Genomic DNA, 14,659 nt, shown 5'->3' with positions numbered 1-14,659 from the left:
TCTCCCTCTGTGCAAGCATTGAGCTTGTCCTTCCTCCCTTATCAGCCCCAAATAGCTGCGCTGTGATGTATTGTTTTCCCTCCTCAAACAAATTACATCAGAAGAAGGAAACAGGCATCATTTTTTTCCTTCTTTTCTGGCATGGAGGTCCCTCGGCACGATCTCTGCAGCACCGTTTCCGTGCCAGGCCTTCATATCCTCCTTGCACCAGCTCCTGCCTCCTCAGCTGCTGCTTTCTGCTGTTGAATAATAGACGGCATTGGTGCCATTCCCCTCCTCCATCGGGGGCTTTATGGCCCCCCTGGCCGTGTCCAAGGAGCCCCCCCTGAACTGAGGTCCAGCTGGAACAGAAGGATCTGGCTCCCACCCAGGGACACAGATGGGAAATACACGAGGGAACTCACAGCGTGGAAAACAACTGGGCCACCTGCACATGAAGCACTGGGGCTTCTTCTCCAGCCTCATCCTGGCCAGGACCCTCCAGGCCCCCCAAACCTGGAGCTTTGTCACCCAGGTGAGTGACCCCCACTGGGGGGGAAGGGTTGGACCTGGCCACTGTGGCCCGTGGGCAGCAGTCACCTGCAGGAACAGACCAGGCTGGGAAGCTGAGGGTGGCCCTCTACAGCTTCCCAAAGATGCTTGGGAGGCTGTTTTGAGTCAGAGCTGTGCAGGGGCAGGTTTCAGAGATGATGTGGGGCCCATAACCCCCGAGTTCACACCCACAGAACCCAAACTTAATGTATTCCCTAGAAATTTAGTGTGGGCTACAAATGTGGTGGTGGCCCTCCATGGCTTCCCAAAGCTTCTTGGGAGGCCGTGTCATCACAAGGCTGAGTGGAGACAGATCCCAGACCATCTCCATAGGGTGTTGGGGGGATATGGCAGACACAACCCCCCAGTTCACACCCACATCATCCAAACTCAACCTATTTCTGAGAAATGTAGGACCCTTGAAGGACTTCTCTTCCACAGGACTGTCCAACTTGCCCTTATGTTTCTGTGGATGTTCTGCATCCCAGCAGAGGGATATTGACAGGTCTGCTCTGCTCTGCAGGAGCTGGACCCTCATTTATGTCTGAACCCAGTCCCCGGGAGCTGACACAAGAAGGATAATAAAGAACGCCCTTCTTAACATCTACAAACTGGTGTTAAGGAGTTTGTTTCTGCCGCTTTTCGGTATTGCCATGCCCGGTTCCACCCTCGGGGGAGGATTTGGGGAGCGATCATCTGCCTCCGGTACCAGTCCCAACCCTGATGCCATCCATGCTCCACACCTGGAGCACGGGGGGCTCCTGCCTCAGTCTGTACCCCGGCCCTCATTCCCGAGGGGTCAGGGCAGGAGCGGTGGGTGTCCAGTCCCGGTCCAAGCACCGATCCCACCCACATTCCCATTCCCGGGGGAGGGAGCGGTGGGCTCCTGTTTCGAGTCCCATCCCGCTCCTATCCCGGTCTCATCCCTGCGAGTTGCGCTCCTGTCCCGATCCCAGCGCCCATCCCATCCCCTGCGGGGGGGTGTCCGGTCCCCGTCCCAGCCTTGATCCCACCATGTCCCCATCCCGGGAGAACGCCAGTCCCGTGCCAGGGATGGAGGCGGTCTCAGCGCTGGTGGGGCGGTCCTGGTCCCGGTCCTGCCCCGTTCCAACCCCATTCCTATCTCCGGGAGGGCGGTGCAGCCCCACCCCCGACCCCGTCCCGGCTCACACGCGGCACCGGGAGCGGCGCGACCGGGTCCGGGACCGGGACAAGAAGCCGGGGAAGGACCGGACCTGGGCATGGCAGTGTCCCCGCCGCCGTCCTGAGCGGGGCCAGCGGCTCCGAACCCCGCACGGACCCCTCGGCACCGACCCCCGGCACCGATCCCAGCTCGGCATCGCACGGTGAGCGCGGTCGCAGCGACCGGAGGGACCACGGGGGGACAGTGGGGGAATAATGGGACCATGGAGGGACCGGGGTGCGTGTCCTACCCACGCAGGACAGGCTGCGACAGGGAGGGGGCGACCCCCGGGGTCGGGTGGGAAACGCGGGGATGGGGTGGGAGTGGGTACAGGGATGGGGGGTACAGGTACAAACACACACGGGTGGGACATACACATGAGTAGGGGACACACAGACACATGGGTGGGACACACAGACATGGATAGGGGACACACAAACATGGGTGGGACACACAGACATGGATAGGGGACACACAAACATGGGTGGGACAGACACATGTGTAGGGGACACACAGACACGTGAGTGTGACACACATGGGTGGGACACACAGACATGGATAGGGGACACACAAACATGGGTGGGACACACAGACACATGGATGGGACATACACATGGGTAGGGGACACACAGACCCATGGGTGGGACACACACACGTGTAGTGGACACACAGACATGTGTGGGACATGGACACACATGGGTGGGACACACACATGTGTAGGGGACACACAGACACACAGGTGGGACACACACACACATGGATAGGGGACACACAGACACACAGGTGGGACACACAGACACACGTGTAGGGGACACACAGACACACAGGCGGGACACACACACGTGTAGGGGATACAGGACACACAGACACACAGGTGAGACACACACATGTGGACAGGGGACACCCCCCACCCCCACCCCCGGGTGGGACACGGACACACAGACACACGGGGGTGGATGCCACGGGTGGCACAGGGTCCTCATGCACCCAAAGCGGAGAGTGGGGCACTGCACGGGCAGAGCCGACCCCCGGAGCCTCTCACACCCCACACACAGCCTGTACTGCCCCTCAAACTGCCCCCTAAGTGCCCAAGTGAGCCGCTGGCAGGGGCTGCGCTGGCATGAACGGGTCGAGCCGTGCACTCGAGGAAGCTCCTGCTCCGTTTACTCCTGTCTGCCTGACTTATCTGATTTTTTATGCATTAATTCCCAATGATCCCTGTGCCGCTCGGTTTCTCCCTTTCCGGGGGAATTCTCTGGCTGTTTATCCGGGATTTCCCGTACACATCTCTGGGTAAAGTCGTGGAGCTGACTCTGATTTGCTCCAGCGTGTTTTTCCACCTCTTTGCTTGTTTGGGTCCCTATGTAAATTCTCTGGGAGTATTTTAATTGACACTAGAATGGGTGACACTCTGATTTCAAACCCTTGGACTCCTTGTAGCAGCTCCTAAGCCCCTCCTTTCCCCCAAACACCCTTCTTGGACGGAACTGGGCACTGCCTGGCATCACTGCAGGGACGACTTTAAGGGCAAAACATCGAATTTCTCTTTCTGTTCCAGTTTTCTTATCGTTTTTTTGCAAAACCCATTTGACAACCCACTACCTTCCTGTGCACGAGGTGAGAAGCAGCAAACCCTGCTCTTGTGGGGCCACCCACACTGGGGGCTAGTGCCTCTGGCTCAAGGTCACTGCTGCCAAAACTGGGCTGTTTCGTTACTACCAAGTTCCTCTTATTTCTTCTCAAACAGAGGGAACTTCAGCCTTGGTGCCCGGTGGGCTCTGTAGCAAAGGTGGAGACCCCTAAATATGCTGAGCCCTGAAGTGTGGCTGCATTTTGGGGCTTAGTGGGGTTCTAAACCCCCCAGAAGTGTTTTTGACTGTCATGGCACTGAGTGACTTTATCCTGTCTCTGCCCAGTGCGATTTTTATCTCGGGTTCTTGGCCTGGAGCCAAAGCCATGAATAGTTGGCCGGCACTGGAGCGTGCTGCCGGCCACGCCGGGCTGCCTCCCCCGAGCTGAAGCACCCCCAGCAACCCCTGAGTGCACCCAGGCCATGCAGCAGAGCCCCTGGTGCTGCCAGGGAGGAGAAAGCTACCCCCCAACATCCACCCCGTGGTGGTGCTTTGGCTTGGCAGTAATTCTGGTGCCGTGGCGGAGCCTGATAATTGTGTTATCAGAGCTCTTGGGTGCTGGTTATCTCCCAGGGGTTTGCCAGGGTGGTTGTGGTGTTGCTGGGTGACTCTTGGGCTCTGTGGAAATGTCCTTTCTCACAGATGTGGAGCTTGGAGGGTAATAGAGGCACCAAAAAGCAGATGATTGCCTGGAAATTGGTCCCACGCTTGTCTCTGGGTGCAGCTGCTGCTTCCTCTCCTCCCATGAGTGCCAGGAAGTCGTGGAGGGCAAAACCAAAGCCAAATTCCTGCTATTATGAGCATCTCTAGGAAGCCTAAAGGATGCAAGTGCCCCATTTGCCCTGTGCAATAAATACAAATCAAAGTTTGGGGACTCAAATAGGACCCTCCCCAGTCCCATGGGATGCTGCAGGGTCTCCCAGGGAGCAGGTGAAGTCGGGATGCAGCAGGAAAAGCAGGCAGGGAGCATCACCTTTGCTGAAGCAGGAAGGGAGTGTTGATGGAGGGGTTAAATATTGGCCAGGGTTGGTGGTTGCTTCCAGCAGGATCCATCCCTGGAGATCTGCTGTGCTGGGAATCACTGGGATGGATTTCCCATGGTGTGGACCAGGTAGGAGGTTTTGGTACCACTTGGGAAGTGAAGGCTGGAAGGGGGAGGAATTCAGGCAATTTCTTGGGGGAAACCAGAAATTCCCAGAAAAAATAATTTGTCTTCAAGCAGAACATTTTATTTAATCTACAAACCAAGTTATAAAGTCGTTACATCTTTTATCCAAGCTCCCTTTCCTCTTTTTAGCTTGGCTCCAGGTACTGAAAAACCCTCCAGGAAACCAAAACACCCCCAGAAAAATATTTGCCATGGCAAAACCAGCTTCAACTCTGCTGTTTCTCAGCCTGGGGACAGGAGGGGAACTGAGGCACGTGGCTGCTTCAGTGGGACAGCTCCATTTCTGGAGAGGAGGGAAGAAAAGAAACAAGGATTCTTTGCACGCTTAATTTGGGAGAAATGAGGGGTTCTGCCTATTTTGGGATGGAGGAAGGGGTAAAAGAGGAATGTTCCCTGAGGCTCCAGGCAGGGAGATGGACAAAACCCCTTAAGCTGCTTGGGTATCCTGGAAATGGATGTTGGAGGTATCTTGCCTTGGGATCACTGGAGGGAAGCTCTGGGAAGTTCTGGGGATGGTGACACTGGGACAGTGGGGATGGTGACACTGGGACAGTGGGGATGGTGGCACTGGGACAGTGGGGCTGGTGGGCATGGTGGCACTGGGACAGTGGGGATGGTGACACTGGGACAGTGGGGATGGTGGCACTGGGACAGTGGGGATGGTGGTATGGGGGCTGCTGGGCATGGTGGCACTGGGACAGTGGGGATGGTGACACTGGGACAGTGGGGATGGTGGCACTGGGGCAGCCAGGGATGGTGGCACTGGGACAGTGGGGATGGTGGCACTGCGGCAGCCAGGGATGGTGGCACTGGGACAGTGGGGATGGTGGCACTGGGGCCGCTGGGGATGCTGTCAGCCCACACTGGTGGCCAGAGCCAGCACTGAGGAGAAAGACTGTGAAGGTCAGTGTGGCAGAGAGGAGCCAAGGGGACAGGGCAGCTGAAAATCAGGAGTTTGGGCAGGCTCAGATTTCAGCCGAGTCCTGTGTCCCCTCTCCAGCCGGACGGGCTCCAGGACGTCCCACTTTGTGTGTGGTTGTGGAAGGTTTCAACCACAGTCCCAGAGGAGGGAAAAGCGATGCCAGGTCGTTCCTTCCCAGCGTCTGGAGTAGTTCCCGGGCCAGAGCAAGGATTTTGATGAGTCCACTAAATGCCTGTGAATTAGGGCAGGGGAAACACCCACACTCTGCGTGTGTCCATGGAAAGGAGAACATGCAGTAAATGGGTCGTGGTTTCCACCTCCAGCGGGAAGCGATGGGAGCTGGGGCAGGACAAAGGGCTGCATCTGTGAGGTCCTGCCAGTAAATTAATCCACATTAATTATTTGGGGAAGTCAATTAAAGCTCATCAACTCCCCCCTATCCATCGCAGCCTTGGTTTGGTTGGGCTTTGTTGCCTTCAGTGACTTTGCTGCTGATGGCAGGTTCCTGAGGGATGGATGGATGGTGACCACGAGGATGGCACTGGGAATGCTGAAAAATGGGGCAGAAATCAGGATTAAAGCCCTTTACTCCAGAGCTCAGTGTCTAACCCATGGTGCCCTGCTGCTGGCCCAGGGTGCTGCCCATCCCTCGGCTGCCGGTGACCTTCTCTGGTGACAACTCTCTCCTTCCCCACATTGACTCATCTAAATATCCATGGGAGATACTGTTACAGGAGCATTTGGGGATGCTGACATCACCTGCACATGCTGTGGGTAGAGAGAGGTGTTGGAGGGCACATGGCTGCCAGGGCACGAGTCTGCCTGGGCTCTTCTCATCACTAAGTTCCTCTCCCATTCACTGCCTGTTTTCTGGGAAAAACACCCACATCCCATGGGATAAACAGGTCACTGTGTAGAGGGAGGTGGTCCAGCCATTGCAACCAGGTTCATCCAAACCCAAGACGTGGTTCAGTGTGAAGGAACCTCTGCAGAGGTGGCCAAAGGGCACCCAAAAAGCTGTGCATGGTCACCTGAGAAAAAACCTCTCACTGGGACCTCGGGAAGGGCTGGGATACAGGATGGAGCAGATCAGGTGGTTGGCACCTTTTGGTGATCACAGGAGGATTTATCCTGCTTGGCATCCTCAGGGACTGCTGTTGCTTCCGCCGTTCCCTCGGCCCTGCCGGGGGCTGGATGTGTCACTGGCAGAGCTGGTGTTCGTGCCATCCGGCCCGTGGGCAGAGCAAAGGGCAGCTGCCAGTGCCAGCCTTTGTGCCTTCACATGCCTTGGCTGCCCCGTTCTCTGTGGGTCACTGTGGATGCAGCAGGACTGGGACTGAGGGGGTGGATGCAGCCACAGGCCCTGCAGACACAGCAGGTTTTGTCCTGAGTGTTCCGGGAGAAAAATGAGAAAGGAAGGCTCTGGCATTTCCAGGAGGAAAAGGAGGGAGAGCACCACAGAGGGGACAAGCCTCCATTCAAGCAGAGAGCCCTGTCTGCTGCTTGTCCTGAAGGTGGAGATGAGCAACAAGGCACATCCAAGGCTCCAGCACAGCCTGGGGCAGCCGGAGGACATTCCCCACCTTGGCTCAAGGATGGGTTCCCAGCACCTTGCTGGGCTTTCCCTCTGGGATCCCAGGAGCCTGTGGGAGGTGATCTTGCCCCCTCAGTGCTGTGTTGGCTGCAGGGCATGGAGGGGATGCAGATAGAAGGGCACAGAGAAAGCCCACGCAAGGCTGAAATCTCTGGAACTCTGTCACCCTTTCCTGCACATTTTAGGGCATCCTGTATGGCTCCTTCGGTCACGGTGGCCTCTCTGACATGGTGGCCTCGCTGACATGTTTAATCTCTTGCCAGCTCTGTGGGCAACCTCCCTCTGCTTAGCCACAGATCTGCAAAGCTCGGAGGGAAGGAAGGAGTTGTGGAGAAGAGCAGCTGGAAAGTGTTTTCCCTCCCATCTGCCCGAGCGCTGTTAACTCTCTCCTGCCACAGCCACAGCCCCACTGCTGGGGGCCTGAGGGGAGCAGGATGGCACCAAAGCTGACCTGAGTGCAGGAAAAGCCAAACCCTGAGGCCAGGACAGAGCAGGGTCGGTGCTGGCTCCTCGTGTTCATCACAGAGTGTTCCCAAAGTTGGGTCTGGGGTTTTGTTGCTGTGCAGATTGTCGGGGTGTGAATGTCTCCAGCCACGTCCTCGGGAGGTGTGAGCCTCAGCCAGGGCTGCCTGTGGTCTGCTGGGAGGGCAAGAGCAGCAGGATGGGGGGAACATCCTCAGGGATTGTGTCTGTGCCACTTCTGGACAGGTTTGTTCCAGTCCCTGGAGCAAGGGCTGGAGTTATCCCCTGGTGATGAGCTGAAGGCATCACTTCACACCTCCTCGTCAGCTGGGAGTTGTCAAGGTGCTTTTTAATGCCAAAGGGAAAGATGAACCAGCCCGGCAGCTTCTGGGAGGCTGTCACTGCCTCCTTCCCTGCAGGATCTGAGCTGGGGTGGTGCAGGAGAGCTCTGGATCTAAACAAAGTGATAGAGTTGTTACATCTTTTATCCAAGCTCGCTTTCCTCTTTTTAACTTGGCTCAAGGTACTGAAAAATCCTCCAGGAAACCAAAACACCCCCAGAAAAATATTTGTCATGGCAAAACCAACTTCAACTCTGCTGTTTCTCAGCCTGGGGACAGGAGGGGAAACTGAGGCACGTGGCTACTTCAGTGGCACAGCTCCATTTCTGGAGAGGAGCTGCCCCCCAAAGGGGCTCTGTTGTGCAGGGAAGAAAAGAGACACAGATTCTTTGCAAGCTTAATTTGGGAGAATTGAGGGGTTCTGGCTATTTTGGGATGCAGGAAGGGTTAGGTGCTTGTGTGTGAAAAAGGGCATGGCCAGGTTATCCACAGCAAGGCGGCACCAGGTTAGAGCTGAGCTACTGAGCTGAGAGGGCTGGCATTGCCCTTTGCCACCTAAAATCAGGGTGAGCTTTGGGCCAGGGCACCCCTCTCTACTCAACCCTTGTCTCCCAGTCCCTGAACTGCTGCCCTGGGTTGCTGCCCCTGGCACCCCCTGTTTCCATAGGCTTCCTTTGACAGGGCACAGCACTGAAATCAGCCTGGCATCTCTTACGGGAAGGGAGGAAATGCATTTCCATTGGATTCTGGAGTGATGGGCTCCCTCAGGGATCTGTGTCTCTGGGCCTGGGGCTGTTCCCAGCACACAAAGGGCCCTTGTCCCTCCCCACAGGCACTGCCAGATCTGTGTCTGCAGAGACTCTTTCGGGGCCGTTTTTCTCCTCTCGTGGTCATTTCAAGCAGCGATGCTGGAGAAGCAGGTCTGGAGGCCAGGGAGCAGGACTGGGATCTGCCCACCATCAGCCCAGCACTAATCCCAGTAAAACCATCACCAGCAGTAACAGCCAGCCCAGGCAGAGCCCCTGTGGTGAAGAACATGCTCCCCTTGGCAAGGTTTGATGACAGATGTGGGGATGTTTCCCCTACCAGAAGGAGCTGTGGATCTCTGAAATCAGGACTAGTCCCAGGGATTGCTCCTGGAGAGCACAGCTCCATTTTCCTGCCCTTTCTGCCTGGGGTTTAGTAGCACCCAGTTTTCATGTTGCTCAGCTGAGTCACTTCTCATGGCAAGTTAAACATGGAATGAAGCATCTTTCCTGCTCTGTGATACAGGAATCCCGGTTTCTGTGTGAACCTGTGGGAAGGGTGGATTGAGACGTTGAACTGGGCTGCAGAAGATCTGAGTTGGACTCCAAGGTGTGGCCTGGGATTTGTTGGGGACTTTAGAGCACTGTGGTTCCATCTGTGTTCTGGATGCAAGATGAGATTAAATAAAACTCCCTTTTATCTGTTTTGCTGTAAATCCTCCATGTCAGGGACCACCTGGGTTGTGTCAGCACCCAGCACTGTGTGCTGGCAGGGGGCTCACAGGGCCAGTCTCAAGTCATTGTCACCTACAGAGGTGGCACTGCCAGACAGCCAGCAGTGCTTGTGGGTAGTTTTGGGTCATGAACCTCCCAACATGTCACAGCACTGTGTCGCCGGGATTTCCTCATCCAACCCACCTCTGAACCCTTACTCCATGTCCTTACCTCCTCTTTGCTTCCCCTCACAGGGTGATGGCAAACCTAACAATCCCTCCAGCCTGGACCAGGGTCATCAACAGCTCCCTGGACCCAGATGGCCCGGACGACAACTCCTACAGGTGCAGATTTGACGAGGACTTCAAGTATGTCCTGCTGCCTGTCTCCTATGGCATCGTGTGTGTGGTGGGGCTCTTCCTCAACCTGCTGGCCCTCTATGCCTTCATCTTCAGGATCAAGACCTGGAATGCCTCCACCACCTACATGTTCAACCTGGCCATATCTGATACACTCTACGTGGTGTCCCTGCCCCTCCTGGTGTACTACTACGCCATGGGGGACCACTGGCCCTTCAGCGTGGGCTTGTGTAAGATTGTGCGCTTCCTGTTCTACACCAACCTCTACTGCAGCATCCTCTTCCTGCTGTGCATCAGCGTGCACCGCTTCCTGGGCATCTGCTTCCCGCTGCGCTCGCTGCAGTGGGGGCACGTGCGGCACGCCCGGCGCGTGTCTGCGGCTGTGTGGGCCGTCACCGTCGCCTGCCAGTCGCCCGTGCTCTTCTTCGTCACCACCAGCGCCAAGGGCGACACTGTCACCTGCCACGACACCTCCAGCAAGGATCTCTTCGGCCAGTTCGTCATCTACAGCTCGGTGATGCTGGTGCTGCTCTTCTGCATCCCCTTCCTCACCATCATTGTCTGCTACTGCCTGATGGCGCGGCGGCTGCTCCGGCCCACGCGTGGCATCTCCCGCCTCTCCCGCTCCAAGAAGAAGTCGGTCAAGATGATCATCATTGTCCTGGTGGTCTTCATCGTGTGCTTCCTCCCCTTCCACGTCACCCGCACCCTGTACTACTCCTTCCGGAGCTGGGACCTCAGCTGCCAGACCCTCAACGCCATCAATTTGGCCTACAAGGTGACTCGGCCCCTCGCCAGCACCAACAGCTGCCTGGATCCCATCCTGTACTTCCTGGCAGGGCAGCGCTTCATGAAGTTTGCGGGCAACAAAATGCCATGGAAGGCCCAAAATGAGGTGGCGCTGGGCATCGTGCCCAACAGCCACCTGGGCAGCAGCAACGACACCGAAACCTTATCCAAAGATCTGAAATGCTCCAAGACGTAGCTCTGCTCCAGCAGTTCCTCATCCCATGTGTGGAGGGTGCTCAGGATGCTGTGGGGGCTGAGGCTCGGGGTGTTTGCAGTGCCTGGGCTCACACTCCCTCCAGCACGGCCCATGGAGGACATGTTCCATATGTATTTTTATCAGGAAAGATGCAGCTGTGGTGCCACACACAAACCCTGCATCTCTGCCCCTTCATCCCAGCATGCCCCTCTGTGGGGGCATCTCCCCACTGCTGAGGCTGGGTGACCAAATCTGCTGAAAAAAGTCTCACCCTGAATGCCTTAAATTGTTTTTTCTAGAAATAAAACACTGTGTGGGAAAGGTCGCCTTAAGGAATTCCATCTGCCTGTCTTCAGATCTCCTGGCACAGAGACAGCAGGAGTTTCTCTGTGCCTTGGCAAGGGAGGAAGGGCTTTGGGTTGATGTGGAAGGTCATCTGTTGTTCTGCTAAGTGGGAAAGGGTCTCCCAGTGCTTTGCATCCCTGAAGAGATGCTGTCTCAAGCTTCAAGCCCAGGCACCTGCTGGCAGAGCTGGGAGGGGACTCCTGGTTCCTGTCCAAGGGCTGGCTTTCCATCAGCAAGGGTGTTGATGGACCTCCCACCCCACTGGAGTATCCTGATTCCATCCCACTGGAGTTCACTGGTACCATCAAGCAGGTCCCCTGGAGGTTTCTCCAGTGGGGCCAACATCTTCCAAAAAACCCATTAGTGCTTCCCAACAGCAACACTCACCCCTTAAAAGCTTTCAGGAACCTTTAGGAGCTTCCTTCCAGCTGCTGACTTTAATAACCAGCTCCAGCTCATTAAAATTTAAGGTGAGCTCTTCCTGTCTTGTTTTTAACCCCCTCACTGGTGGCTCATTTTTCCAGCCAAGGAGCAAAGCCCAATGTTTGCCCCCTTGGTGCTGCCACGTCCTCATTGCTGCTCAGAGGTGACCTTTAGCAGCTTGGCATGACCCAAAATGCTGCCCAGATGCTGCTGTCTGGTCTGCCCGTAATCCCAGTATTCCCAGTGCTCCAGTGGAACCAGTCAGCATATCCCTTGCAGACAGTGGAATGTGGCAGTGGTAAAGCCTGGCTTGAGGAGCCACAGCAGTAAACGTAGTGCTAAGCTTAACCTCAGTCCTGTCTGGATTTGGGCTTGCATCCCTCATCAACCAGGACAGTTCAAAGGAAACTGGAGACAATGTCCACAAAGCACTTCACCAGAAGGCCCACTTGGTCCTTCCCTCTGTGATTGCTGGTTAGGGAGCCAAGAGCCCAGGGCTGTGGTTTCCTTGCCACGAGGTTACTGATTGCTCCCCCCAGAAATGAAAATTGTTTCGTGCTGCAGCACTGGACAAGTCATGGTTTGTAAAAACTCTATTTTAGGGTTAGGCAAACACATCTGATGTTGGTACAGACCAAGACCTCAGACCACTCCTTGGCTCCTCCCATCCCTCCTTCTTGTGAAGTGGTTTGGTGGCGACAAAGACACATCACAGTTGTGTCCACTCAGGGGTGACTGGGACCATGCAGGGTTAACTGGGAGGTTCCTGTGGTCCCACCTCAGTGGAGTCATGGTCCCATGGAGGGGTCTCATCCCAACCAACACTGTCACAACCACAGGAGGCAAAGGAAGGGACTGTGTCAGCTCTGAGAAGCACCAGCAAAGGCAAAAAGGACTTTTTTAGGGTGGTTCATCCCATCCTTGAGTGCCTTTTAGGCTGAGATTGGGTTAAGACAGGACTTGCACCGTGGCAGCACCTTTTTTCCCTTGTGCCTGTGAAGGGAGCTGGGCTTTGTGGTGAGCTCATGGCTTGGTCACTGGGGTGAGACAAATAACTGGGAGAAATGAGGAGAAACTAATGCAGGGGAAGCACTGAGCTGGTACAAACATCTCTCCAGGCCAGGTCCTGCCTGGGCTCCTGTACTTGCCAAGAAGCAGCACGAGCACAGGGTTACGTGCTCGGAATAATTCAGCAAAAATCTGCTCAAAGTTCCAAAAATATGCTCAAAGTTTCACGAATCTGCTCAAAGTTCCCATGTGGAGGTCCCACCTTTCTCCAGGTTGGCATCAAAGCACCACCTTGGGCAACACTGCCAGCCCCAGCAGGGGTGTCCCTCTGTCATCCTGATCCCCCAGTGCCACTGAGCAGTTGGAGAGGTACCAACTGGGAATCTGTATCTAGAAACACTTTCTTTGTTTGTTTTTAAAAGCACTAACTTATACTAAAAAAAAAAAAGAAGGTGAGTTTTATGACAATGTGACTGTACATTTTTATTTTTGTAACATGCAAACACCTTGGATTTCTGATAGTAAAGGAGTTTATTTCTATGAGCACTCTTGTGATTTCTCCTCTGAAGCGCACAAAGTTTCACTCCATGTGCTGAAACCCCTTGTTCTCAAAGGCTCCTCACCTTCCCTGCAGACACCAGGAGAAGGTTTCCTGGGCTCCTCACCTTCACTACAGACACCAGGAGGTTTCCTGGGCTCCCCACCTTCCCTGCAGACACCAGGAGAAGGTTGTCTGCTCTCCTCACCTTCACTACAGACACCAGGAGAAGGTTTCCTGGGCTCCCCACCTTCCCTGCAGACACCAGGAGAAGGTTCTGGGCTCCTCTCCTTCCCTGCAGACACCCAAAGGTTTCCTGGGCTCCCCACCTTTCCTGCAGACACCAGGAGAAGGTTTCCTGGGCTCCTCACCTTCCCTCCAGACACCAGGAGGTTTCCTGGGCTCCTCACCTTCACTACAGACACCAGGAGAAGGTTTCCTGGGCTTCCCACCTTCCCTGCAGACACCAGGAGAAGGTTTCCTGGGCTAACCACAATTCCCAAGAACAAACACATTTTGTTGCCCACTGCAGTTTATGTTGGTGTCCAGCCTGGGTCCTTTCCCTGCCCACAAAACAAGGCTCAGGACACGCTCAGCACTGTTGGTGAATTTATCACAAGCTGGGATTAATCACCTTGAAATCTGGTCAGCAACAATCTGAGCAGCTCAGAGAGGGACTTCTCAATGCCATGGATGATCTCAGGAAATGTAATTTTATAGAAACCCACTGCTTTTTGCATCCCTGAAAGCATCCAAGACCAGGCTGGACAGGGCTTGGAGCTTCCTGGGATGGTGGAAGGTGTCCCTGCCCATGGCAGAGGGTGGCACTGGTTGAGCTTTAAGGTCCCTTCCCACTGAGACCATCCTGGGATTCCATGACTCTGATCCTGTGAATTCCTTGATTTTCATCCCAAAGTCTATTTCTCCAGTCTTCAAATCCATTCCCACCTGATGTCCCACTGCCCTTGTGGTGTGGGACAGAAGTACTTTATGGTCCTCTGAGCTGTAGGAGAAAGCTCTGCTTTGCTTTCTCTTTTCAAGAACTTCCTAGTTGCCAAAACACAAAGTCTCCAAAGCATAAAGACAAAGAAATAGCTGCAAACCCCCAAATTACTGAATTAGGTATCCCAGAATGGACCTTCCCAAAAGCCCCTCTTGATCTTCAGCCCAGGTTCAGTCCCACTCTGGGGTGAATTCCATGGGGATGACACAAACAGGTTTGGTTTGTGGGATTTACAGCATCTCATCCAAACCTTTTCTGCACTCCTGTGAGTCACTGCAACCCAAGAATGAGAAAGAAGCCAGAGAAACCTCCATTGTCAGAGAACACGGAGGGTTGTGCAGAGAAAGAAAAACACCCAGCCCCAAACCACTTCTTCCGAGTATCCCTCAGCACTGGGGGCAGGAAGCAAAAGTTAAGAGCACTGATGCTTTCCTGCCAGGGAAATAAATCTGCCACATGGGCTGCAGGGACTCACACTTCTGCTGGAGCTTCCCAGCATCCAAGTGGAGAGCTTTTCCTTCCTCATCATGCCTTTCTAGGAAGCAGGTCCTTAATCAGCCCGAGGCAGGGAGCGAGTCATGTGTTACTGTAAAACCCTTGGTACAGCCACTTCTTTTGCCAGTCCTGGCTCCATTTTTCTCCTGCTTTTCCTTCTTGGAGCTTGATTTTCCAAGGAACAAGTCTGTCAGCCCCTCCAAGTCATTTC

At 54.9% G+C, this 14,659-nt stretch overlaps 1 protein-coding gene across 2 annotated transcripts; it reads left to right on the top strand.

Annotated features, from left to right (window-relative positions):
- The first annotated feature begins 1,678 nt into the window (after nt 1-1,678).
- On the top strand, nt 1,679-12,955 carry P2RY2 (purinergic receptor P2Y2). Of its 2 annotated transcripts, none has more exons than XM_071573255.1 (2): nt 1,679-1,877; nt 9,547-12,955. In XM_071573255.1, exon 2 carries the CDS (start codon nt 9,551-9,553, stop codon nt 10,634-10,636), a length of 1,086 nt encoding a protein of 361 aa, XP_071429356.1. In that variant the 5' UTR covers nt 1,679-1,877; nt 9,547-9,550; the 3' UTR covers nt 10,637-12,955. The 2 variants fall into 2 exon arrangements, with proteins under 2 accessions (XP_071429356.1, XP_071429366.1); XM_071573265.1 differs by lacking the exon at nt 1,679-1,877 and adding an exon at nt 9,136-9,188.
- The last annotated feature ends 1,704 nt before the right edge of the window (nt 12,956-14,659 follow it).

Source organism: Pithys albifrons, chromosome 1 (assembly GCF_047495875.1).
Source record: "Pithys albifrons albifrons isolate INPA30051 chromosome 1, PitAlb_v1, whole genome shotgun sequence".
Lineage (NCBI taxonomy): Eukaryota > Metazoa > Chordata > Aves > Passeriformes > Thamnophilidae > Pithys > Pithys albifrons.
Note: the sequence above shows the minus strand (reverse complement) of the source record. Positions and strands in the feature narration are given on the sequence as shown.

Excerpts from the sequence above, each read along its gene's own strand:
- P2RY2 (XM_071573255.1), top strand. The coding sequence starts at position 9,551 with ATGGCAAACCTAACAATCCCTCCAGCCTGGACCAGGGTCATCAACAGC.